We start from the raw sequence: 27,780 nt of genomic DNA on the forward strand, positions 1-27,780 counted from the left end.
ATGCCAATACGTAAAACAGTGGCCATGAATAACCAAAGCACACCCAGCTCACAAAGGTATCGGAGAGTAGATGGCAATCAGGGAGACGAGATAGAACATAGGGGATTCTGTAAAGTGAAGAGGATGGCGATAAATACAAGCGTCAAGTCCGACATTCCTATACCATTCGTAGTCTGTGACTCTCGGGCTACAATTGCAGTTTCCATATAACTGGAGACTATTAAAGGGATTCTTTCCAGGAATTAGCACCAGAAACTGGAACCAGTATCATCGGAAATCTAATGATAATTAAGTCAGTTGTTGCTACCCTTGTTATTGCTAGGAAATTCGTTAAGTAGTCAAACTGGCCTTCTACTAGTTCCTGTTTTCCAGCACAGATAACAAACCATCTCCGACCCCTACCAGTAATTCAACTATGTAGTCCGCCTGAATCTGCCTTCCAGTTCAGAAGGAAGTCCACAGGTGTCAGGGTATATCTGAACTCTTTGAATATCCAGCTCAGACTGGAACTGTAAATAAAGCAGCACAGGCTATCTAGGACTACAGCTCATTTTTATATCGTTTAATATATCGTATCGTAAGTCCTATTATCTTGTACCAAGTATGCTTCTTATCCTTCTAATGGAGTTCTCTCATTGAGTGTCTGGACTATCTTACCTTGTGCCACAAGATTTACATGTGCTTTACGTATGGATTTTACTGTGATTACTTGGATCCTATTCCATGCCTTGTTCGTTTATTTATTTATTTGATTTGTGTTTTAGACCGTAGTGGAGAATAGATACCATGCCTTATTATACTGACCTTACTTTTCTTCGGAGGATGATGTGTTTCGTGTTCGGAGATGGAACTGGACATGGTAATGTATGGATATACCTCTGGAACTTCACTATGTGACGAACTCAGGAGAATCCGTAAATTAAGAAGCGGGGTATGTGACACCCATGTACAATGTGTTGCATGAACAGTGCTTGTGTGTAACATGGACGCTCTAACTTGGATGAAATAAACTTCCATAGGGCTGTAAAAATCTATACTCGCAAAACAGAAGAAGCCTAAGTACTCAATACCTGAACTGACTGTTTTTCGTGCGTTTGGCTTTATTTTAAGCTGTGTATTCCTCAATGTCTTCAACTCACAGTCTTTCCTCCCTCGCGTCGGCCATGTTGTTGGCATATTTTTTACATTATGTGCACTACTTCTTTCGGTCATGTTTGCAGTTCTTTGTATATTTTAATTTGATTTGATGGATGTTTTTACGCCGTACTCAAGAATATTTCACTTATACGACAGTGGCCAGCATTATGATTGGGGGAAATCTGGCACAGCCCGGGGGGAACCCACGACCACCTGAAGGTGGCTGTCTGACCTTCCCACGTATGACCGGAGCGAAAACTAGCGTGACCTGGACTTGAACACATAGCAGCCGAATTTGTGAGAGGCTTCTGGATCATTCCGCCGCGCTGGTGCGTTAACCTCCTTGGTCACCGAGTCCCCATGTGTATGTTATGATGCTATTTCCATGTTCTTTCTTATATTTATTCTGGTATTAAGTACTGTATCTAATACCGCTTAACCTGGGGCTAGGGGCCGTAAAGGTAGTCATAAAAATGAAAATACACGTGTTTTCATAGTCACCAATACCTACAGGTTTGAATTACATGCGTTATTACAAAATTACCACAAAACAATTTACCTTGTTCTGTACATTGACGTCAGCTCCCCTTTCCACCAGAATACGAACAACGTCCACGCTACCACATAATGCTGCAACGTAAAAAGGTGTTCTCCCATCCTGTGAAAATTACACATTTTATAATTAAATAAAAATAAATTTAGCAATAATAATCAAACATTTTTGAGGGGCCCCCATGGCTTTGTTGGTTAGCGCGCTAACACAGCGTAATGACCCAGGGGCCTCTTACCAATGTGGTCGCTGTGAGTGCAAGTCCAGCTCATGCTGGCTTCCTCTACGGCCGTACGTGGAAAGGTCTGCCAGCAACTTGCGGATGGTCGTGGGTTTTCCCCGGGCTCTGCCATTTTAGAAAATATAAGCAATGTTTCTATATCTTTGAAGAAGACGTAGTTGTATGTGCACAGCAGACGGATCAAAAACTGCCAGAGAATTACCTGTTTTACACACGCAGTGGTACCAGCGTTTCCTCTAATCTCAGGCAATATGTGTAATTTTACCATTGTCAATTACCTATATTTACTATTTTTTACTATTTTGGGAATCAGGACAGGGCATCTCCTTTGCTAACTTTGAAATGTTTCGTAGATCCTCTCTACTCTGTTTTACTACTGGTGTACTATTGGCTGCCATTTTTGTGGGTAGTTATTAGGTGGAAAAGTGAGTGTTTCTGGATATTGCATGAAATCGTGAACTTTTCGTTGTGAATGATGCATTCTGTCAGCCAGCATGAAGTCTTCAACAACAAATATCCGCCTGCTAATCACCTGTATCTAGTTAGACTTTTACATTTTATCCCTACCCGTTCACACATCATGCTAAATAACATTGTTTTGTTCCACACATGAGCACGGTTATTTACAGCACTATGGAGACATATGCACTACTATACCAGTTTAGTTGAGTATCGCAAAAAGTCCGTTAGCGTTCTCCGACAATTAACCCAACCGTTATGAATTATCTGGATACCCATATTGTACTGGACCAACACAGGGCGCCTGTTTCTAGCTTTAAAGTGTCTAACGGACCATGTGTATGTGCAATGATCTGACTTTGTGTAACTAGTTTATAGTTTTCAAAGCTAATGTATTACAAAATTTGATAAAATGGCTTCTTTCTAACATTTCTTGAATATAAACAATAAAACTTAAAATCTTCAGGTAGCTTAACATGATAATAAGTTATCAATAAGTTGAGACTGATATTTATCGTCACAATTTATATTTCCTAAACATTTGAATTAAGGGTACTCCGTCAAACGCTTTCACTAAGTTTCTCTTGTTTACTATAACTCTTTTTGGCAAACACAGATTAAGCGTTCAGGACAGGGCCTCTGACGAATTGTGTTATAGTTGTAGATGATTCCGCATAACCTAGGTCATAACCTGTTTCTTTAAGTCTTAATGGTGCTCTTATGAACAGTTACAATCAAAGCGCGACCAAGATATGTATATTTATATTTCAACTGAAAATTATACTTGCCGAATGGGTTTAAATTTTGAATTGGCCGTTTATCCTTGAATATCAACTGTCACACATGCGTCATTGAACAATGATGACTACCTGTCTTAGAAGTTACCATCCTTTTTAGCATTCATATGATTATTTCTTACATCTTCGTTTTACAACTGCTAAGTTAGATTGGTTTACAAATGGTTCTTGTGATTATCGACTAAGAACGCCCCATTTATATGTATGCTGTACTTATGCTGGAGAACATCTAGCAATATGTTTTCACCTGTATCAATTACAACTTAATGCAAATAAGCACCTTTAATTACAGTATGGCATAGACACAAATATGTTTTCCAATAATAGTTGCTTTTAAAGATAAGGGATACGAGAAAGTGTTAGATATATTCGATGAAGACTATTTATGTGTTTCCCACGACTAAAATTGTCCATTTTGTCGGGTAGGGCAGCATTTTGATGCATTTCTTAAGTTTTACGTGGATTTGTTAAAGGACTTGTGTCTTGATTTTGCTATTGATTATAATTAAGGGTCCACGCAAGTAATCCTGCGAGACAAATATTGAATTCGTTCGGATTATTATTGGAAACTCAAGCCTCGTGACTGGACTTGCCCTATTGTAATTGTTCTGATTCCTGTTATTATTATTTTTTATGAGTAGTATTATTCCTCAGGATTTTATGGCTGAGATGTAGAAAAATTGGTACAATATGGAAAGCTGAAATTTTAACACATGATATGCGTTGGCCTAATCCTGTACGCCGTTATTTTTTTTTTGACGATTGGTCACGTGACATGGCGGTTGGATTTTTTGTCCAAAACCCCGGCTCGATGAACGGTGGCACTAATTTGCTTGAAGTTTTTACTGAATGTTGTCCATTGGTGTACCATTTTAGTTTACAAAGCTTAATGTTAGTTGTGTATGAAAGCCTTTTTAAAAATTTGTTTGGAAATAACATATTATTAGTGTGTTTAAATATACAAATTAGGATACACAGATAACACCAGCATTAAAAGCACTGGTGTTTATTTCGTACAATAGACAAATGTATGGCATATATTGTGTATGAAGTTTACTTACAATATTAGCTTAAATATTTTAAACATCTTAAAGTGAAAAAACGCAAAATAAATTACTCTGAAATTTTGATACAATATAGCCTATAGACAGTGCAGTAAAATCTGAGAAAGAAATTGTAATCTAGGTAAAAATCACTTACGGTCGCCAACTTGAAAAAGGGAAAACATGGACATGTAATAAATTCTATCGGGTTTTAATGAGCAGGCAATTTAGCCATACGTTTTCTGGCCTGCTAAACACGAAAATGTGCTTGGCTTATTCCTAGGTAAAACAGTTTTCCGTATAATGAGTGAAAACCTTTCCCAGACGTACCTCATTTAAATAACATGGGTCATATTAAAGGTATTATTATCCAATGTTGTGACAGCGCTACAGACTAGACCGTTTCATCTATTGGCTTGATATTTTGAAGTGAAATTTCCCCATACTTACAGTTGTGTGATGGCCTATTCCGGTTTTTCTGTGTCTATTCCGGTTTTCCCCTGTTACGTGGTTTGGCGGCCATATTGCATTTTATATAAAATCGTTTAAACATCTCAAAAAGCACTGAAAAGATTGGTCTGAAATTTGATATGCGGGTAGGTAGACCGCTAATAGTGACAATAAGTTTAAAAAAATAAGGTTTTTTTCGCCATTTGTCAGCTACGATCAAGTTTTCTCGCTAGATGCGTGTAAACAAATGTACCCAATTCAAGAGGTACAAATTGAAGCACACTGATTTAATCTGGAGACATATATCGCGTATACGTTCTCTTGATTATGTGGTTTGTACTGCAGTCGTAATTAGCTAACCCAATTGTTTTGAAATTTAACATGCAGATAGACCGTAGGTAGTTACAATACGTTTGAGAAAATAGTTGACTTCCGGTGAAAACTTTGGAAGCTCGCCATTCGTCGAAGTAGTGACGTCACAATTTTTCAAGTTTCAATTTTTTTATGTATTGTGGAGTATTTAGAGGTGTTGATTCCGAATCTGCTTTTATTTTTTGCATACCTTTGTAACTTTTTGAGATATAGTAAAAAAAACCCAAAAATTTAGTTACGTAATTTTAATGACTTGTAACTCGAGAACTATGGGAGGTAAAACTGTAAAACTTAGACCAAATTGTAGCCCAAGACAAGCTCTTTCTACATTACGCAAAAGATTTGAGCTACAATCAACAGTTTTCTCGTTAAAAGCGTTTAAATCACAACACCATTCTTTTTTTTAGAAATTCATGTTAATTCTATGGCTTTAACATTGAGTTAGACGGCATCTGGACAAAACTATAGTATGTTGACTTGTTCGATTTTGCTGCACTGTCAATGACTTCCCATAGCTGTTGTGCGTTTAGACATAGTTAGCTGTCTCCCATTTGATAGCATACTATTATATCTACGATACCAGACGACGAGGACACCAGCCGAAACTGCTTTGCAGTTCTAGTTATTTATTCAATGTTGTCGGAAAGATAGAGGCCAGAGTTTTTTTATTGATTGACTTGAAATTTTGTAGTAGTATTCCCTATTATCTGCAATTGTGCGAACAGCAATCCAGGTTTTTCTAGGTCGCGTGGTCTGGCAGCCATATTGGAATTTATATGAAATTGTTTAAACATCTTCTCAAGAACGGCTAAACCGATTGTTTTGAAGTTTGATGTGCAGGTAGGCCGTTTGTAGTTACACTAAATTTCAGAAAATCTGTGACTTCAGAAGCTCGCTAGTGGTCGAAGTTGTGGCGTCACAACTAATTTTCAAATTTCAATTTTTTAAACGTATTCAGATTCCGAATCTGCTTTTGTTGTTTGCATATTGGTGAAACTTTTTGAAATATAGTCAAAAAACTAAAATTTAGTTACGTAATTTTAATGACCTGTAACTCGAGAACTATGAGAGCTAGAAAACTTGCACCAAATTGTAGCCCAAGGCATGCTCTTTCAGTGGTATGCCAATGGATTTGAGCTAAGATCAATAGTTTTCTCGCTAGAAGCGTTTAAATGACGATACCGTTTTTTTTAAGCAATACATGCTAAATCTATGGCTTCAGCATGGAGTTAAACGACATCTGGGCAAATATATAGTATGCTGACTTGCTCTTTTCGGATGCAATGTCACTAACTTCCCAAAGCCGTTGTGCATTTAGATATAGTTAAGCTGTCTCTCATTTAACACTGTACAATGATATCTCCGACAGCAAACTTGGCCGAAACTGCTTTGCAGTTCTAGTTATTATTATTATTCTCACCAAAAATAAGACGCGTTTCGAACAAAAACGGTTAGTCCTATGTTTATGAAATTTTAATGTTTGCCTGTAGGGCTTGAACTTGTGCATCGTAACTTTTTGGTAGATTTTGTCACGTGACTTGGCGACCACCTTGGATTTTAATGAAAACCTACAAAATTTGTTTTTCTCCAGTACGGTCGAGGCAACTGGACTGAAATTTAAAGTGAACTTGTACAATGCCTAGGCTTTTTAAGTTTGAGAACGAGAAATTTCTTGCTTGAAAAAATTCATTTTTTGCTAATATTTTTTACACTTGTTCAGATGATGTCCTGCAAACAGCAATGTTTGATGCAGTTTTGGACGCCAATTCCAAAAATGTAATTTTTGTAAAACCGGGAGTGACGTCATCATAATCGGAAGTGGTATATCTGCTAAACAAATGAAGCTACAGACGCAACCTTACATTATCCCAAGGCAAACAGACAAATTTTACATAACTGGAAGTGAGGTCAGGAAACCGAAAGTAGTACATACCGAACAAAATCGCAATTATTTTATTTTCAAACCTGAAAAACTTCTACAGCTAAAGAAGCTCAACAGAAATACGTGAAAATTAGGTACGTGACAGACCCGAAAATGTGCTGTTACGAGTAAAGTAAAGAGTCCTGATTTGCCTGACCTGGCGGCCAGGTTTATGTGAAAAAGTTTGAAAGGCTTTTCTCCAGAACCCTATGTCCGATTGACTTCAAATATAACACACGTTACAAGCGTTGCCTGGAAACTATTCGGAGGAAAGAATGGAATGCATACATATAATGTAGGTTTTACAAGATACACCAGAAGTGATATCACGTAAATTTATTTTTATTTTTTGAATTTTCATATTCTAAATATACACAAGGAAAAAAATTAAGCACCCCCTGCTAAAATCATTTATTAAAAATCCCCGTTAATTTCAACTGTAATGCCAGTTATGACGATGACAAGAATGATGTTCCTTTGAACGACTGTGGTCATTCATGTTTGACAGTAATGTAAGAACTTCATGTTCTGCGACAAGAACATTTTTTTCGTGCAATTATGCAAAATGCAGTATGCTTGCCCTTTGTACTTGTACTTCAGGTTGATGTTCTGGAATGTGGACTAATCTTCTATGAATGTGGCACGAAGGCGTATATCAGAGGAAAAAAGATGGCAAATTATCGGTATGCACTCTGCAGGGTTGTCGTTCGAAGCTATAGGGCTACCATTACACAGTGATGAACCGAATGCTGAGAAAAGACGGTGAAACTAATGCTGTGAAAGACCGAACAAGCTTCGGCCGACCACCTGTAACATCACAGCGTGAAGACAGAGCACTGATCCGACTGATGCGGCTTCAGCCATTTGCATAAAGTCCATCTTTGAAGCGACAATGGTTACTCAACAGACGTCTATCCACAAAAGCCGTGAGAAACCGCTTGAAAGCCGCAGGGCTGATGGTAAGGAGAGTCAACAAATGCCCTCTATTGTCAGATCGTCATCAACGGATACGTTTGAAATGGTGTTTAGCACGATGATGTTGCAATTTGAGGAACTGTCGTAGAATCCATTGGACGACGAAAGTCGGTTCTTCCTCAACTTTACAGATAGACGAATAAGGGTTTGGAGGCACAAGAACACAGCTTATAAAATTAGGAACTTCCACCCATATGTTCCTTATGGAGGGAGTTCTGTAATGGTTTGGGGGTGCATCTCGCATGATAGCAAACTGGACTTGGTCACTGTACGAGGAAACCTCACAGAAGTGGCGACAGTTACGCCTTCGGCAGATCCGACGTCTCGCTGGAGTGATGAGACGCAGATTAGAAGCTGTCATCCGGACAAATGGGGGCTATACGCGCTATTAACCTTTGGCTCTAGGGATGTTTTCCATACGCTCAAAATGACATTTTTACTTTCACATTTACGCCCTATGGAGCAGAGTGTTTTTTCTTAAACATTTACGCCCTATGAAGCCAGATGAACTCTGAAATCCACTTTTATTTTGTGAAAAATACACTTTTGATTTGGCTAACGATATCCTGAATAAATTGTAAAGTCTAATGTCATTTATGGTGTTTTCTGATTGACAGAATATTGCCCTTTTTGATCACAACCGTTGCTCCGATATCAGTTTGCCAGTAATCTCCCAACACCAATGATTTTATGTGTCAGTGCAGACTTTCCAGGGGTGCTTAGCTTTTTTCTTTGTGTATATGTTATCTAGTATAGTTTGACGTCCTGATCACGATTATGGTCTTACTTCGTCCCTCTAAAATGTATCTATGTCGCATACTGCGATCAAAAATCGAAAATCTGCAATGTTCACCTATATTTGTTGGTCACGTGACAGAAATCTGATACAGCTCAAAATTACAAGTTCAAAATTACTGAGTGAGAGGGACTATATGTGTGCTGTATGTATACCAAATATCTGTGCGCTGTCGTAATAAATACAGGATATACAGGGCTTCAAAATCTGACAAAGGGTCGCTTTACTACATTTTGGCACATTTACAGGAGTATGTTTTATAATGCACAGACAATCTATTCGTGTCTAGGATGACGGATATTTGTCCTTGCATTCCCCATGGCTCTGGCATTATTTACTGGTAAACTATAGCTTTATCCTCGCCATAACCCACATTTCATGTATCAAAATACAATATTTATATACTATTCACCATGAATATCATTATTCTATTCGCCGAGAGATTCGAAATTCATACCAACATGTATATGCGATGACAACTGCATGTTACTGTCGGCATTCCGTATAGCCTATTCATATACACTCGTGTACAATATAACGTCGGCGTTAATGTATAGAGCTTTGTTATAATAGTAAAGAAATCTTTCGAGATCAGCTGTAATCAGCCTCTCGAGGCTGAATTGTGGCATGAGCAGATAAGGCTGTTTTCGACTGGTACAAAAATCTCATACAGTAATTCTACGCTTTCCTGATCGTCTGGGATCTCCAGGATTCAACGAGTACTTGTTTTAAAGACCTTATGGAAAATTTAAAATAATTTGTTTAACACTGACCTAAATAACGAAGCTCTGGCAGCTTGAGTAGCTTTTACCTGCGTGGTTTTATTCAGTGGAGACAGCCAAGTTTTGCCGGAAAAAATGAATAAAACCAGGCTCAATATCTAGGGGTTTTAAGTGCCATACTCCTCTGATTAATGTACCCATTTAAAACTCAGTTTAGCAGTACATACGCCGATATCTAATTGTGAATAAGTGACAGATCTGGACAATAATCCTTTAAGATACAGGAGAATAACTTACCTTATTCTGTACGTTGACATTAGCATCCTGCTCGACAAGGATATGAACAACGGCCACGTTGCCGCGTGATGCTGCCACGTGTAAAGGCGTATCCTCGTTCTGTTACATAATATAATGGCAAGAACTTAGTTCACATGTCCAAAAGTACGGCCGAGTTGTACACACTGGAGGTAGTGAACGAGGTAGTGAATCCAACTGTTCTGTTTTTCAGGAGACTTTTTATTCATCTTTTGGTAGTGGGTGTCGTCGCTGCTCTGATTTTACTATGTGTGCATGTATATTCAATACTTATATAGGCCTTATTACAGAGCGGTTATCAGCTTTACAACTGTGATAGTTTTTTGTCTCCTGGCCTGCAAAAGTAGGGAGAATTGCATTTTTTTCGCAATTTGACAAAAGTATACCACGCAAGACAAAACTAAGACCCGATTCGTAATCTAAAGGTCAAATCACGTCAGGTAACATGTTAATAATCTTCAAATTCAAACTTTTCGTTTTCACATGACATGACTTATCAGCTGTATCAGTAAAATCCTAATTTGCGTACACATTTAATTCTTTTTCTTTGCATATACCGTCCACGGAACGCTTATTATGTGTGTTAAATTTCAAGTCGAGCTGACATGGGGCTCTGTAGAAAATGAGTGCCAAATGTTTTCACTTCAACCCAAAACAGTCGCCAGTTCAGGTGACACAAGTGAACCAAATTTTAACCCGCTAAAATTCACCCGATGTCCAACACCTACCTAAGTTTCACGCATTTCTGTTGAGCGTTTTTAGCTGTAGAAGTTTTTCCGTTTTGAAAAATGTATAAATTAGAGTTTTTTTGACATTCACTTGCCGTCCTCCTTAGCAACAAAAGCTACAGGTAAAAGAAGCCAAAGGGTGCACAGAAGTGTAACGTAACTCGTAACTAAGTAAGGCTGTATGTGCATTTATAATATATGTTTATATATAAATATATATATATATATATATATATATATATATATATATAGTTCCTAATTAATATTAACAAATCAGTACACAAACATGACAGACTATCTTCAGGACACCATGTGTAGAAATGTATAAATTATTAGGAAAAAAACGAATTTTCTGGTTACATGACATTAGTTATGTTACTTGAAACAGCCATTAAACTTGACCAACATTTGCGCTATTTTCATTGGTCAGCGAAAACATAAATATGCACGCGGAATGTTCTCTCCTTCTCAAACTATCACTGCCAGTCAACGATGATAACGTGTATTAAGTTTAATGATAATTGGTTCAGGTGTTCTCGAGAAAAAGATTCTTCTAAGGTAAACTGACAAAGAGGCCGTATTTCAACGGTTACACATGAGTTTTGGCGAGCATGACATTGTTGCCTATGGTTTGATTTTACTCTCTACGCTATAGTCTATTATATTTGTTACCTAACATCTGTGGGACAAAGGTATATATGGAAAGTAACCATTAGGTGTTACTCTAAGAACAATGTTATGGCCAGTGTTGTAGAAGTAAAATATTCTTGAATACGATTTAAAACACCACTTCAATAAATAAATTCTTGCAACGCATGAGAACATATTGACGATAACAGTTGTTATGAAAGTCTTTTTATTGATATTAAAACGTGTAGTTAAGTTCATCTTGTTTGGTATTTTGTATGGCCCACCTGGCAAAGATGTAATTGAGTTTAACAAGCATATATCATGCATTTTGTTAAACCATGTAGTAAAGTTTATCTTGTTTGGTATTTTGTATAGCCCACCTAGCAAAGACTTAATAGAGTTTAACAAGCATATATCATGCATTTTACAGAAGTGTCACCGGAAAAGAAAAACTGTATACACATGAGGGATTTTCATATAGGCATTCTTTAAAGTGCCCACCATCAGCCAATTCATTGAAATCATGGCTTCGTATCCCTTCTTCCCCCCAAATCTCAAAACCAACAAGAGTTCAGCCCGCCTCTGCCATTTTAATTGATAATGTCTTGACAAATTTCCACAATGATAATCCTCCCTCTAAAATATTGTTAACCGACGCCAATGACCACTTTATGACATTCCATATTCTTAAACTTCATACCCATCTAAACCATCAATACACACTAACATTATTACCAACGCCGAACAGAAAACTTTTAAACAACCCATTTTACAGATTACCTGCTATAGTATTCTAAGAGAGACTTCTGATGTCAGTATTGCGATATTTAGTGTATTTTATAACATTGGTGCTTTCTGTGAATAGTTAATCGACATTTACAACAGACGCTTCCCATTCTAGCACATCTACCAAATCAGCACTATAAAGGGTACAGAAACGGTGGCTGCATATATCACAGCGTATACGGGGCAATTTTTTCACGCCACCGCACACCTTTTTCAAAGGGCAACGGCATAGATTTCACCTGGGTTATTGCAACCGCAGACAATCAATGACTTGGGAGGGGGGAGTGGGGGCTGAATAGGCTGGTGAGAGGAATATCGCCTGTGTATATGAAAAAAGTATGATTTATTTTTTTATTTACTTCGTTGGTGTTTTACGCCGTACTCAAGAATATTTCACTTATACGACGGTGCCAGCATTATGGTGGGTGGAAACCAGGCACAGCCCGGGGGAAACCCACGACCATCCGCAGGTTGCTGTCAGACCTTCCCACTCCTGGGTCATTACGCTGCGCTAGCGCGCTAACCGACTGAGCCACGGAGGCCCCGAAAAAAGTATGAATGAATGAATGAATGATTATGGCTTAACGCCACATCGGCAATATTTCAGCCATATCGTGGCGAGAACAAGGTGAAAACGCGAGACGGTAAAGGTTTTCGATATGATAATATGAACACCAAAAGTAAAACAAAAAGTACAGACATGTTTAAAATCGTATAAGAGAAAAATAAGAGTTAAAACTCGAAAACCAGGGTTATAGTACATGTATACATCTATATGTATATAACTTTATCTATAGATATTTGACAATTAAAATTTATATTTTATGATATAGGCCAATGGCCTTCAAATAATTTATGACAACATCGCCAGCGATGCTGTCAAATAAATCATATATAGAGTTGACCGTGTAGAACCTTTGCCCAACATGGGCAAAGTCTACACAGTCAACCAAAATATGTTTGATGCCGTATTCAGCATCACATCCAACACACTCGGGAACACTGCTCCCATCTAAGATGAGGTTGTGTGTCAGATGAGAATGCCCAATACGACACCTCGTTAAAACTACTTGGTCTCTGCGAGACATTAGACAAGTATGGGCATTGTAGCCAATGACAGGATGAATGGCATGCAGTTTATTATGGATCTGCAAGTCCCATTCACCCCGCCAAAGGCGACGAATATATTTAAGAATATTAGGCTTCACGTCAGTATAAGGGATTTTAACCCGAGATACAGGTTTATACAGGGCAGCTTTCGCTTCCCTGTCTACAACTGTGTTTCCATGGGTACCAGTGTGACTTGGTATCCAACAGAATATAATATTTTTACCTCTTTTAATTAGTTTTTCGGTGTTTGGCTATTATCTCAAGTATTAATGGATTTTTAAATTTATTATTCTGAATCGCCAAAAGGCAAGACAGCGAGTCGCTGCATATCACTGCCCTCTGGGCATGCCCAGAGGAAACATATGATAAGGCCTGGAGTATAGGCCTGGCCTCTGCAGAAAAGATAGAAGCTGAAGGTGGCAGACGAAGAGAAGTGACCCGCCGCTCTAAGACAGCCGCAGCCGCAACCCTGTCCCCATCCTTTGACCCGTCAGTATATATAAATTTATAATCCATATAATCAGCCTTGATTTCAGCAAAACTTTGCTGAATTATAAGAGGATTTGTATTTGATTTATTATATTTACGTAGATCAAATATTAGTTTAGTTTGTGGAAGAAGCCATGGAGGAGACTCCGGAAAAGGCACCGGAGCTATATCCTCCAGCTTGATGTTAGCTCCCACAATATGGTCCCGTATGCGAAGACCGAACGAAGGGATCTTGCTATGAACTTTAATATATTTGTCTACATATAATGGATTGAAAACACAGTCGTAGGCAGGGTTTGTTGGATGTGCTTTAAGTTTTGTGGCATATTGAAGGCTAAGTTAAATACGTCGGTTATATGAAGAAGGCTCATTTGCCTCTACGTATAAACTTTCTACTGGTGAGGTTCTAAAACCACCAAGGCTGAGCTTCATACCTTGATGATGGATTGGATCGAACATTTTAATGTACGACTTCCTAGCGGAACCGTAAATGATGGATCCATAGTCCAATTTAGACCTCACCAGAGAACGATATAAATTAAGTAAAACTGATCGGTCAGCACCCCAGTCGGTGCTAGACACGACCTTAATTATATCGAGAGCCTTTGTACATTTAGCTTTAAGCATTTTGATATGAGGTATAAAAGATAGCTTACTATCAAATATTATACCTAAAAATTTTGTTTCTCCAACAATTTTAATCTGGTCACCACAAAAATTAAGCTCGGGATCAAGATGAAATTTCCGTTTGTTACAAAAATGCATACCGACGGTTTTAGACGTTGAAAATCTAAAACCGTTTTCAGTTGCCCATTTCTCGATTTTATTGAGACAAAGCTGCAACTGACGTTCGATATTATTCATATTCTTAGCTCGGTAGCATATAAGGAAATCATCGACGTATAAAGAACCCTCTGTGCCCGATGTTAATGTTTTTGCTAGGCTATTTATTTTTATGCTGAGAGAATGCTGCCCCTGGGGTAGCATTTCCTGCTCATAAGAGTCAGAAAGAGTGGACCCAACCCGTACCTTAAACTGACGATCAGATAAAAATTGTGATATAAATATAGGTAAGCGACCTTTAAGACCCATATCCTTGAGGTCTTTTAAAATACCATATTTCCATGTAAGCCTTTTCAAGGTCAAAAAATATGGACACCACATGTTCATTATTAACAAAACCATCACGAATAAAAGTTTCAAATCAAACAAGGTGATCTAAAGTAGATCGACCTTGACGAAAACCACATTGAATGTTAGATAAAAGCTTGTTGGTTTCAAGAAACCAAACAAGTCTATCATTAATCATCCGTTCCATAGTCTTACAGACACAGCTGGTAAGAGCTATGGGACGGTAATTATTTGGATCAGTATGATCCTTACCCGGTTTAGGAATCGGTATAATACACGCCTCCCTCCATGACGGTGGAAAATTACCAGTTATCCAAATATCATTAATCAAATCCAAGAGAGTCTCCAGTGGCTCAGGTGGTAAATGGTTCAGAAACTTATAATATACATTATCGGGACCACAAGCAGTATCGTGGGCCTTTTTTAATGCAGTTTTAAGTTCCTCGATATTAAAAGGATAATTATAATCTTCTAAATTCTTAGAAGAAAATGGCAATTTGGTTTTCTCCTTCTGGTTTTTAATATGCTGGAATTCTTTAGTATAGTTCTCAGAAGAAGATTTTGTTGAAATTGTTTCAGCTAATTTATTGGCTATATCAGATGGAGATGTTAATGTATTATCGCCATCTTTTAAATGCTGAACTTTTGCTCTATTAGTTATACCCTTAAGTTTCTGAACCATGTTCCAGACCTTACGCATGGGTGTTTTTGACGTAATGCCCGAAACAAAGTTCCGCCAACAAGATCGTCTCTTGGACTTGAGTAATCGACGAGCCTTAGCTCGAAAAATACGAACCTGGTTTAAGTTATTATCAGTAGGACATATATTAAAATTTCGCTCGGTCTTTTTACGGTCCTTAATGGCTTTGCGACAGTCCTGATCATACCAGGGTTTACTTTTGGATTTGGGATTTGTCGAGGTTTTAGGGATGGTTCTATCGGCAGCTCGTAATACAAGCTCATTAAATTTTAATATTGGATCATCTGCTGTTTTGAGAGTCTCTGGAGTGATATCAGCCTCACAGAACATCTCAAATGCGATCCAGTCTGCTTTATCGAATTTCCACCTAGCTACACGTTCTAAAGAATTAGAAGTGATATGTTCTAGGATTATAGGAAAATGGTCACTACCACAAAGATCGTCATGCACCTTCCAAGAAAAATCAAGGAGAAGTGATGGATCCGTGATAGTGAGATCGATAGCAGAATAAGCGCCATTACCTGGATGTAAATAGGTATTAAAACCATCATTGAAATAACACAGTTCATCTTTCGATAAAAAAATCTTCCAAAGTTTTGCCTTTAGCGTTTATATTATTACTGCCCCATAGAGGGTTATGGGCATTAAAATCCCCCATTATTATAAAAGGGGATGGGAGTTGTTCTTTCAAGTTATGTAACTGAGAGATTGACAAAGAACAATGAGGAGGAATATAGATCGAACATAAAGTAACTGTTTCCGACAAAGAAACACGGACGGCAACAGCCTGAAACTCAGTAACGAGATCAACAGGACTGTGAATTATATTATTATTTACGAAAATAGAGGAGCCGCCACAAGCTCGCTCTTCTTCACCAGAATAATTGCTATAAAGTGTGTAATTTTTAAGAGATAATTTATCTTTGTCAGATGTCTTCAGGTGAGTTTCCTGAAGACACAGGGCAGCTGGATTTAAAGATTGAACTAGCTGTGTTATTTCAATAAAATTAACCTTAAGACCTCGACAATTCCATTGTATAATTTTATCGTATATCGCCATTATGGAGGGAGACGTATAGGAGATTTATCTTTGTGTTTGGACCGCGGACGACCCTTTCTTGGAGATCGGCTGTTAGATCTCCCTGGTGCAGGTGATGTATCCATCACATCCGCATCTGATGTTGAAGGACCAACGTCCCCCAACGATCCAAACCTATTGAAAGTTTGGACAGGGTCCCTAGTGGCCTTAGAGGGACGTTCCGTGGGACCACTAGGTTTATTATTTTCATTATGACTTTTGTTTCCGGACTTAGTTCTGGTAGTTTTGTTTTTATCTGGTTCAGGTTTATCAATTTTTTGGGTAATATTTACTTGTTTTATTTGCTGTACTGTAGTGGTCTGTGTTGAGCAGGAATTATGGGGAGGTTGAGCAGCAGGTTGTAAAGATATAGAAGTAGGTTTGTCGTTTCCAATGGGCCAGGTCCAAGAGGTTTGAGTAGCAACAGATGCTACTCGCTTGACCACATTGGCAAACGAAGTCTGCGGAGAAGTATTAGAGGGTGAGACTAATTTTCGGGCTTCCTGGTAGGATATATTGTTTCTGACTTTAATATTAATTATTTGTTTTTCCTTCACGAAAAGCGGACAGTCTCTAGACGAGGCCATGTGATCTCCACTGCAGTTGCAACACTTAACTGTGTTGCTGCAGTCGAAACCCTCATGACCCTCACTGCCGCATCTGCAGCAAACCAGTTTATTTTTACATTGTCCCTTGCCGTGACCAAATTTTTGGCAAGTGAAACAACGTGTAGGATTAGGAATGTATAAATCTACATTAACCCTATATGGGCCAATGTAGATATGTGACGGTAGAGATGTACTATTAAATGTAAAAAGGTAGGTATTTAATTTGATGATGTTGCCAGCTTTTTTTGATGTGAAGCGTTTTACTCTGGCAACACCCTGTGGTTTTAATTCTGTACAGATTTCCTCTTCAGTTAAGTCTATGATATCACCATCCCTATCACGTATTATTCCCTGACAGCTGTTCAGGGAACTGTGAGGGGATGTATAAATATGTATATCAGAGATTTTTTTAAGTGATAATAAATTTTTAGATTGTTGTTTTCGGAAACATTCGATGAGGATGTCTCCGGATCGTAGTTTTTTAACAGTTTTCAAAGTCCCTGCTGCCCCTTCCAATGCCCTTTATAACAAAAAAGGATGAATTTTAGAGGCCGGCTTTTGTTCGCTCCTAGTGGAGAGGACGATAAAAGCCGGCCAATTGTCCTGTTCATTATCAAGTGGATCGGATAATACCTCCAGCTTCCTCTTTTTATCAGCGCCTATAGTGGGCCGAGAGGAAGACTGGATTGTTATATTGGAAACGTTTGACAAAAGGTTTGTGTTAGACATATTTGTTGTATTATAAGACTTCACCCCACGTGTTCCCCACCCACCGCGGAGTGCCAACAAGGGCGATGCCTGAACCTGGGGATACCCAACAGGAAACGCACCAAGGACTCCACGTGAGGTATACTCGAATAGATGGCCCTAATGAGCAAACCCCATTAAGTGAATAAGGTCACACATCAGACACATACTACTCGATTGACCCATGAGCCACCGCCAAACGAAATTTCAGAAATAACATTTATTCTTTATTGAGTGGTGTTATGGAGAAATTTTGGGACAACGCAGAGGCAAGGCATGACCAAGCCGATTGATCGGACCGGGCCCATCCGACCTCCCGTCTCTCCCCAAGTAAGGGCCAAAGTGACGTGTTGGGCGTGAAGATTTGGCAAGACCAACCCACCCTCAGCCACCAGGATCCCGTCCTCGTAGATTACGGGTCGCAACCCACGGCAAACAGGTCGCTCCACGGTTGCCTCTCACACAACCGAGAAGATGTGAGCCTATTATATTCACCGGGCTCAGACAGGAGAGCTCTAGGTTAGTCGTCTTTTACGACAAACTTGCCTAGAGGGCTGAGGTCCTATTCTTATCACCCCTGAAACCCCACGGGGGAAAAAAGTATGAGGTCACAAAAATGAAGCCATGCAGTGTATATGTAGGTCAGCTTGTTAAATTGGTGGATAAATTATTTAATCTATATCAATTAAAAACGAAGAGAAGAAATGACAATTCTACAGACACATAAGTCATTTGTCCCAATTCTCAGTCACAATTTTGACGATCATGTCCAGTGAAAGTTGACCAGTCTCTAGCATATGAAGCGATTTTGTGTTGGTTTTTATTTGATTGATTTTGTTTTAATTTTCCATCGAGATTTTGACCATCATGTCCAGTATTAAGCAGACAAAGCGGACATCGTTTTTGTTTGCTATCGAGTAATATCCGTCTTACCAAGTTTTAGAAAAACACTCAAAAATTCCTACTACGTCAATCTCTGCCTACTTTGAAACAAATAGTATAACTGACCTTATCACTATGGTTCATAAGATAAAATCACTCCACAATATATGCTGATTGCTCTCTTTACCAAAAAGTAATTACTGCCAAGGAAAACAAAAAGTATAGAACAAAAACAAAAAAGGATGTAAAACCTCAAACGCATGTTGTGAGTGATGGTGTATAGATGAAAAACTAAAATGTTACTCTTTCTGGTGATGGGTAAATAATTAAGGTCGACGTTTTCGGTAAGCCTCTATTCCTATTCGGCCTAAAACGACTCGTCTTTTGACCTTGATTATGTTGAATTAAGTACCTTATAAATGAAACAAAATGCAGTAAACTTTCGCAACCCAGAAGCACGTACCTGATCTTGTACGTTTATATCAGCCTTCTTCTCTATCAGAAGACGGAGGAGATCCATGTCATCACGTGACACTGCCTGGAGTAGCGCTGTTTGCCCTCTCTGTGTAAACATAGATGAACCGGTAGATATATACATGGAAATGTCTCAACAACAGGCAGGGTTTACCTGCATCTTCTACAAGTTCATCACATCACTGCACGACGCTTGGGAGGGGGACGACGATCGGTGATCAGGTGATCAACTCTTAACTGAACCTTTGTGATTTTGGGAAATTTCTCAGCACAGTTAATTTGTGACCAAGTGTATGTAGCGTTTTGCCAGTATATCCTGTTTAATGATGTAGATTTTAAGTTACCTAAGACAATTTCTTCATTGAATGGGTGTTGCATAAGAAATGCAAAACAAATTTTTGTCATACGTTCGCATGATTAAAACAGATGGGAAATGTTGCCTGCAAAAGCTGTCAATCAAAAAAGCCAAAAAAAAAAACAAAGTAAAAACAACAAACAAAAAAAGCAAAAAAAAAAAAAACAGAAAAAAGCCATACAAGTAAATCTGGGTGTCCCACTGTTTCAGATTTGGGTTAGCCAGAGTGTCTCTTTTGGCAAGTTCGAGACGATGAAGCAATATATACTATTGCAAACCTTGGCACTCGATTTTGGTCAGTCCCAAAAATTAGGACTAAATATTTGAGTATTGCAGGAAAATCGGACAGAGATCTGTAGATACTTCTACCGGAGAAAGAAGCGTAAAAGCTATACCGTATTTTCAAGTTAATATCGCTTTAATTTATTTATTTATTTGATTGGTGTTTTACGCCGTACTCAAGAATATTTCACTTACACGACGGCGGTAAACATTGTGGTGGGGGGAAACCGGGCACAGGGGGAAACCCATGATCATCCGCAGGTTGTTGCCAGACCTTCCCACTTTTGCCCGGAGAGTAAGAGAGCATGAGCTGGACATGAACTCACAGCGACCGGATTGGTGAGAGGCTCCTGGGTCATTATGCTGCGCTAGCCAATTGAGCCACGGAGGCCTCTTATCGATTTAATTACAGCATTAAATCGTACAGCACGGTATTTAGGAAGGTTCAAAAGGTGGTTGCATTTCCGGTTTGACGTGTAAAACACATTTTTGTGTATAAAAGGTTTGTAGTCTGGAACCACGTACCTCATCCTGTACGTTTACATCAGCGCTCTTCTCTACCAGAAGACAAAGAAGGTCTGGGCTGCCACCTGACAAGTATAAAGCTGTTTGTCCATTCTGCTGCTGCCAAATCTGTTATAGTTAAACAAAAGTATGTAACAATAAAATCATAAAAATGCTTCATCAATACGTAATGCTGCACGGGTACATAACTCTAAAGGTGTGCATATTATTCTTCTGTTATGCTAACCATCTCTAAGGCCTCTTCCTTTCTACTGTGTTCATGTGATTGGTTATTAAAAGAGATAACATCAAGCATATTGACTAATTCTAACTCAGCAACCATTAATAAAATAAAAACAGCATGTTTGCCTGCTTCTACTAAGCCATTGTCTTGTGTGCTTCTAAGTTTCTACTTTGTAAACATGTGCATGGACAGTTACCACCAAACCTTAATGAAATGTAAAAGAATCTATATTTCACTGATTACGCATTACAATATGTCAGGTATCACACTGCCGATTATGATAAGTAGTCCGCTTTCTTTCACTCATAAGCTGACCGTCATTATATAAGTTAAATCTGTTCCCATATGGCTTTGAAAAGCAGCACTTTTCCTTGCAATGGCAATTATAATCAGCAAATTAATATTAATATTCATAACGTAGTAACTTGCACTGGTCTGCGCAAAAAACAACAACAACAAAACATTACATACTACAAGACGGAGAGCAAAGCCAGGGCAGAGATGACAATTGACAGAGTGTGATAATTGACAGGTTACCTGTAAAGTGAGGTAATTGATTGAATTGCCTTATTTATTGTTTTTTTTACCTGTATAACTTACAAAAGAATTATTACACGTCACTTGTAAAAACATTGCGTTTTCCCTGTGAATGTTATCTTAAGTCATGGCGTTTGATAGAATTTGGCAGTACACTAATTCACATTTAAAGACCGCAGCTATACAAGATCAGAGACAGTGTGTATGACAAAAATCGATTGCAAACGGAAAGCTTTGTGACATGTATTGCAGACATTATCAGGACGTCTCTGCTAATCACCTGTTTTACAGAACAACGGCATATCGGATTTTATTACTGCAAGTTACTTAAACTGACAGCAAATTGCAGGAACCTTGTGATAACTTGTCTTTGTTTTGCTCTGCCTTGTTTGGCATACCGTCTACGTTGTGGCTCAGTCGGTTAGCGCGCTATAGCAGCGTAATGAGCCAGGGACCTCTAACCAATGCAGTCGCTGTGAGTTAAATAAATGCAGAACAACGGCATATCTATACATGTTATTCGAATTGAGAGCAAATTCAATGAACCTGGTCATAACGTATCTGTTTTGCTTTGCCTTGTTTGACATACCCTCTACGTTGTGTACATAGCTCAGGATAATGGTTAAAAGGTTTATAAGTAATGCTTCACAGACAGTCCACTCAATGTCATCAATAGGAAATACCCATGAGGTCCAACAGAATTTACATATTCGTAGATCGTGCATAGTTTTCATGTAGTGTGGAAACAAGTGTATATAAATCCAAGTTGATTAGAACCGTTAGTATGAGCTTGATGTCATTTTCATAAATGTCATAAAAGTGATTGTTTATGCATCTCTTTGCCACGGTTAATGTCCTTAACGCCTGTTTCAAACTCTATTTTAACATCACCCGTTTATGTATATATAGCATAGATGAACATATGGAATTACAGCAAATTTGATACACATAAACATTTTAAAGTAAAAGATGATTTATGTTGTCGTCGATACGGAAAACCAGTGTTTACCTTTCTCAAAGATCTACGTTCCTGCCGGAGAGGGCTAAACCGATCCTTCTCACCACGAGACAACGCCTGGCACAAAGGTGTTTTCCTCTCTGTGTGAACATAGATAAAATTGGTGAAAATGACTAAAAGTTTACAGCAAGAAAAACGCCAACATCGCTGGATAACATGCTAATCTTACGTGCATTTCCCACACTCGCAAGACTAATCCACAATCAAGAATCCCGGTTTTGAGCGAAAAATATTTAGAATATCCAGCTCTGGGAAAACATACCCAGCATCCGCAGCACGTGGCGCTTGTCTTCCACATACTTCCCATTGTGAAGAAACGTTAGACGACCACTAACATGGCGCCCAAGTATATGCGACATATAGTTTGCCAAAGCTTGTTCCGGCAATATGTTTCATCTATAGAACTAACTGACATCAAACAAATTACACATTCGTGAGCGGGGTGTTAAGTAAATAATAAATGTTTATGTCCTTGGGAAATGTAGCAGTGAATCATTCACGTGGACATGTACCAATTACCAATACTTGAACACAGTATAAACAAGTTAGAAAACGCAAACATTAACTGCTGCTAGTATACTGCTATATTAAACCCCATTAAAACTGGTTAAAAAAAGAAATTGTGCAATAAAATTTCCCGAAAATAAACACGTGCGAACGAATAAGATTATAAAATTGCAACCGACATCCGCTCAGGCCTTGCACCAAGGGTATGAACCACGTCACCCTTTCGCCACGCGGTGATCATTTGAAGTATCCTGTTACTCTGACCCACCAGATCTGTCTTGTTAGAATGATTAAAGTAATCAAGCATTAAGAATGCTCGCTGCAAGATTAGCGAAACAGGTGCATGAGCTGTTACTCACATGATTGAAGCACTTTCATGTCGTCAGAAATGCGATATCTTCAGGGGTGCTTTGATTATAAATAATTTGCTCTTTCCCATGGAACTGAGACGAAAACTACCATAGACAGAGGCACGTGTAAAAATAATATACGTTTATATCAGTGCAGAGTTTCTTTGCTGATTTAGTATGTACTCGGTGAGGCAATCACCGACAAATTCACCCATAGTTTTTATACATAAGCCAAAGGAAAGTGGATGAAGCATCGTATTTTCACAAGTGTCTTCGAGTCATTATCATACTAATGCTAAGGACAAAATGATATATGGATGCAGCTTTCATTGTGCTTCCACCGATAACAGCCTTGTTTTGAAGCAATACAAGAAAGGTATTACCTGATCCTGTACGTTGACGTCAGCACCCTGCTCCACCAGAATACGGACAACGTCTACGTTATCACGTGACACAGCCGCATGTAGAGGAGTCTCCTCATTCTAAAATTACACATAATGGAAAGTATGGGTTTATACAATGTTTCTTCAGCTTTATAGAAGGCCCATTAAGTGCGCAGCAGAAGTAGTCAGAAGTTCCATCAAACACCTTCATAAGTTCTACAATGAGGATAATTCTCTTGTAAGTAAATATGGTGAGAGCGTACAGAATCTCTGGCGCTGTGTTTCATGTTGTGTCTAATCCCATTTAACCTTGGGTTCTGGGCTTTATATTCACTGTGTTGAATAAGGTCGCCACGCTGGAAATATCAACAGTTGAAATGAGAGCACAACATATTTTGTTATCGGCAACTGATTTTCATACTGATTTCTCTCAGTCGCCTACACTTTCGTCTTTCCATCATTAAAAACTGTTGACTGCATCACTTTGCATGATTCTGTCCTATTTCCGTACTTTATATACATTCTCAGCTCGTTGGTGGTTTGTGTTACACGTCGTTTTTTGTGAACTGGCCTGCCTGTTATTGCCCTGGAGCGTCACGCTTGATTGACGGCTGTTTGCTGAAAGACCTTATGAGGTAAGGCTGGGAGAAACCAGCATGAGATGGCCTTGAACTTGACCGCATTGGCCAGAGGCTACAAGGTCATGTCGTCACACCGGCATGCTAACCACTTCGGCAACGGAGGCCTAAACGATATTCAAACCCCAACCGAGATATTTATTTTAAATATTGACATCTTATCAATTGAAAAGATACACAATTTGAGTACTGATTTAATTCATTCCTCTTCTGTCGTACGCGGGATGGTCTGTCAGCATCCTGCAAATGGTCGTGGGTACGTGACAAAGAGACAGTAGAAGTAAAATTGACAACCCGAGGGCACGTGTGCTTCAAAGGGGTCGCACTACAGCCAGGTTCATACAAAATCGCTTGCGCGCTGCTAATGCTGGACCGATTCTGACACAGGTAAACCGTAACGTCCAGCACAAGTCCAACATGACAAGGCGGCATCATAAACAAACGTTTTCACTCAAGATTCCCAGCAAAGCACAGGTATTGGCATCATAGTCTCAATCGAGATAATCTCACCTCAAACCCACTGAACAAGTATGGATGCCCTCTGAAAGTCTTCGTGCCTCGAGGCGTTAACCTCGGGATGCTCAAGAGCTGTTAGCCACATTGATACAGTAATGGCTCAGGCTGCATAATCTTGTTTTCACCGGTTTTAGAGAGTCAATGGAACAACGTTGCCTTACTGTTGTGAATGCGATATGGGAGCATAATGGGTAATGAGCAATGAAGACAAACCAAGAAACATGACGCCGTGTCATTTCTTTCAACATTTTTTCAGTTCTCGTTCATCTATATCTTTGGAAATGTTGCAAATGGAAGAGTGTATTTCAAACATTCGGATTCTAATTCTATATGGGTATGTTTTGAGCATAAAGTAACACGGGCAGTTTCATTTTATTTTTTTGTTTCAGTATTTTTGTTGACGGCTGGTTCGAGAATGCGTATCTTCATCCCTAGATGAAGTGCTCTACTGTGTACAAAACAGACACGACCAGGTCCAAACTACTGGGGTAAACAACCACACAACTGAACACCTCGAACGAAAATAGCAAACAAACTCTGACACATTAGTACAGAAAGACAGTACGTGAAGGTTAATAAACAATATCTGTTTTTCTTACGGTTATCACAATTGTATGTAATGCATTGTGTTTGGGTAAAGAATATAAAGATAGATAGCGTTAAAACATTTCCAACCACGGAAACCACGAATCTGATCCTGTACGTTTACATCAGTGTAATTACAAACAGGAATCGGTAAAAAATTTTACATCAAAAAGCTCCATAGAACATGGTATGTTTCATCAAAAACAGACCAAGTTCCTCAATTTCAGCACCTGCATGCTATTTATATATGATAGCTGTAAGTCCATTCCACAGAACATCAAGACAAAGCGTCTTCCGTGATGTTTTGTCATCACCCTTAAACAGATATATGGTTAAAAAATATATAAAATCTTATTAAATCCTCTTACAGATATGCAAAGACTTATCTTATTTTGAATGTTGACATCAGCATTCCGCTCACCAAGAATACGAACAATGTCCACGTTACCACGAGATGACGCGACGTGTAAAGGTGTTTTCCCATCCTGTTACATATTATAAAGGCGAGAACTCAGTGGTAGCCATTGATATGCGGCAGGTATATGGTATGGCTGATGGCAAGAGCACTCAGTCACCGGCTGAACATAATAAAAGAATCGTATCGTAATTGTAAAAAAGTGAATCTTAAGGAATACTTCACTTGCACGACGGCGACCGGCATTATGATGGGGGTGTGGGGTGGGGGGGGGGGGTGTGCGGTGGGGAGATCGGGTAGAGCCCGAGGAAAACCCGCAACTATTCACAAGGGGCTAATATGCAATGCAAGATGCGACCAGAGAAGTAGCCGACATAAGATATGTACTGAGGTTCTGATCGCTCCGCCTGCAGGGAGCCTTTAAGCAATTCACTTGTGACAATTACTCAACTTGCCGGAACAATACACAAAATCACTTATGCTAAGTTAGATAAAAAGGAAATCAAAACTCAAGACAAATAGTTGCTAAGTACATTATTAGCTCCACGAGTGAAGATGACGGCTTATTAAGCAATGTGCTAAGGTACCGAGCAGGCCTGTATGCTTGGTAATTTAATATATCGTCAGATCAACTGATCTACACACATGCGGCTAGTACAATGTAAGCGTTGGAAAGATGTGCTTGTTACAGGTTACATACAGGTTACCTTGTTACAGGTTACATAAACAATTTACATGAATTAATTGTTATGACGAACCAAAAGTATTTGTATTACGCGGCATGGTGCTTCGAAATCGTTTAGTTTTTGACATATGTGCGTATGGCCGTAGTCTTGACAAACTCACAGATCGAAAGTGAAAAACACTTGTTCAAGATGGTCGATAGCCCTCTAACACGAGATGACATGCACTTCTTACGTTTTCACTAACAATTCTCTACTTTAAGTACGATACACTTAAATCAGTCACAATTCTGCCAGATGACGATTTGTTTCAAGTTTCAAGACCAATGACTCAGATGTTTTTATATTTTGATTTGAAGCCAGGTGATCCTGTGGACCAGAATCTGTAATGTGATGGTTCACGTTCCTTTCTCACAACCATGGGTTAGTACCCCGATGATCAACATTGTCATAATATTACCATGGCTGAATTTAGTCTCTGGAAAACATTTTTGGGGATTCTGTTCCGAATCTTCACTAGGGGTCATGGGCCTTGATTAAAGTGTTGTATTTGGGGAACCACATATAGAAACAACTCAACTGTTTTTTAAGAAAAAAAGTGGATGAAGACTAAGACTTTATTATTCATAAAACTTCTTTTAAGTATTTTATTTAAACCATCATTTAACCATCTTGTCTTTTGCTGCGCCCCTGTTCATTTATAATCAGTCTTTGTCTTTTATCTTCTTGCTTACACGAATTTTCTTACTGTTGCAAGAAGAGTAATAGACACATTTCAGAGGCCTTGACTCTAGTTGTTGTTACCCCACGTGATGAGATCCTGTTTCACTATGTGAAACGACAAAAAGGAAATAAAAGAAGCGAATAGGCTTATTGCTGAATAATGTTTCTGTGCGTAAGTGTGTCCTTTTTTATCATAGATTTAAACCAGACATAGCATGTTTACAAACAAAATCTTTTTGGGAAATATGATTTTAGATTCCTTGGATATCTAGTCATAAAAGACGACAGGGTATGTGCAAGTAGAATATTTATGTATGCTTGGGGTTTTAACGACGTACTGAACAATTTTTCAGTCGCGGAGTCATTACGTTTGTGTACATATACTGTGTGTTCTTGGGGCAGGAGAAATCCATGGCCTTTCATTCACTGAAGTGAAGTCCATGGCCTCTCATTCACTAAAGTGAAGTTGCCCTCATTTAAATGTATTAAATCACGTTTTCCGAGAGTGAAGGTCAGTGACATGTCCGTGAATGGTCTAATCTTATATCACCTATAGAAGAAATCGTCTTCGTGTCAGCACGGCTGCGGTATATAAGCTTCGTCATCACGCTTGCTTTACTGTACACATAAAAATGTTCAAAAACCAACTCTTTTGACAGCCATTGGAACTGCGGGGATTTTCAGCGAATCATTACAAGGGTGTATTTCCTTGTTCTGGTGCAAATACATGTGAGTTGGGATCCGATTCATTCTTTGACACAACATTATACAACTGCAGTTATGTGACGTGCTTTCTTCATGATGTCTTCCGAAACAATTGATCGTTGACACATTAATGTTAAGGACTCTGGCGACAGCTCAAAGGGTCCTGCAAGGCTGAGCCTGCCCATGGCGCACTC

The 27,780-nt window shown here is 38.8% G+C and overlaps 2 protein-coding genes across 2 annotated transcripts in view; both read right to left on the bottom strand.

Moving 5' to 3' along the window:
- Positions 1–413: 413 nt before the first annotated feature.
- Positions 414–22,440, bottom strand: LOC135481374 (ankyrin repeat domain-containing protein 7-like). The gene is made up of 7 exons (XM_064761205.1): positions 22,344–22,440; positions 22,073–22,161; positions 20,304–20,411; positions 19,131–19,229; positions 9,761–9,859; positions 1,697–1,795; positions 414–509 (listed from the first exon to the last, which is right to left on the bottom strand). Exons 1-7 carry the CDS (start codon positions 22,438–22,440, stop codon positions 414–416), a joined length of 687 nt encoding a protein of 228 aa, XP_064617275.1.
- A 403-nt stretch (positions 22,441–22,843) lies between these two features.
- Positions 22,844–27,780, bottom strand: part of LOC135481375 (ankyrin repeat and protein kinase domain-containing protein 1-like) — a 46,169-nt gene continuing 41,232 nt past the window's right edge. The window contains exons 6-7 of the mRNA XM_064761206.1: positions 25,446–25,545; positions 22,844–23,419 (exon numbers count right to left, since the gene is read on the bottom strand). Coding sequence (XP_064617276.1) covers positions 23,265–23,419; positions 25,446–25,545 — 255 coding nt within the window. The 3' untranslated portion in view covers positions 22,844–23,264. The remainder of the gene's footprint in view (positions 23,420–25,445; positions 25,546–27,780) is intronic.

The sequence above is a fragment of the Liolophura sinensis genome, unplaced genomic scaffold, assembly GCF_032854445.1.
Source record: "Liolophura sinensis isolate JHLJ2023 unplaced genomic scaffold, CUHK_Ljap_v2 scaffold_30, whole genome shotgun sequence".
Lineage (NCBI taxonomy): Eukaryota > Metazoa > Mollusca > Polyplacophora > Chitonida > Chitonidae > Liolophura > Liolophura sinensis.

Excerpts from the sequence above, each read along its gene's own strand:
- LOC135481374 (XM_064761205.1), bottom strand. The coding sequence starts at position 22,440 with ATGTCGCATATACTTGGGCGCCATGTTAGTGGTCGTCTAACGTTTCTT. Across the intron at positions 19,230-20,303 it reads ATGTAAACGTACAGGATGAG|AGAGGGCAAACAGCGCTACT; the intron begins GTACGTGGTTCC and ends ATGTTTACACAG. Across the intron at positions 510-1,696 it reads ACGTCAATGTACAGAACAAG|TTCCAGTCTGAGCTGGATAT; the intron begins GTAAATTGTTTT and ends CTTTATTTACAG.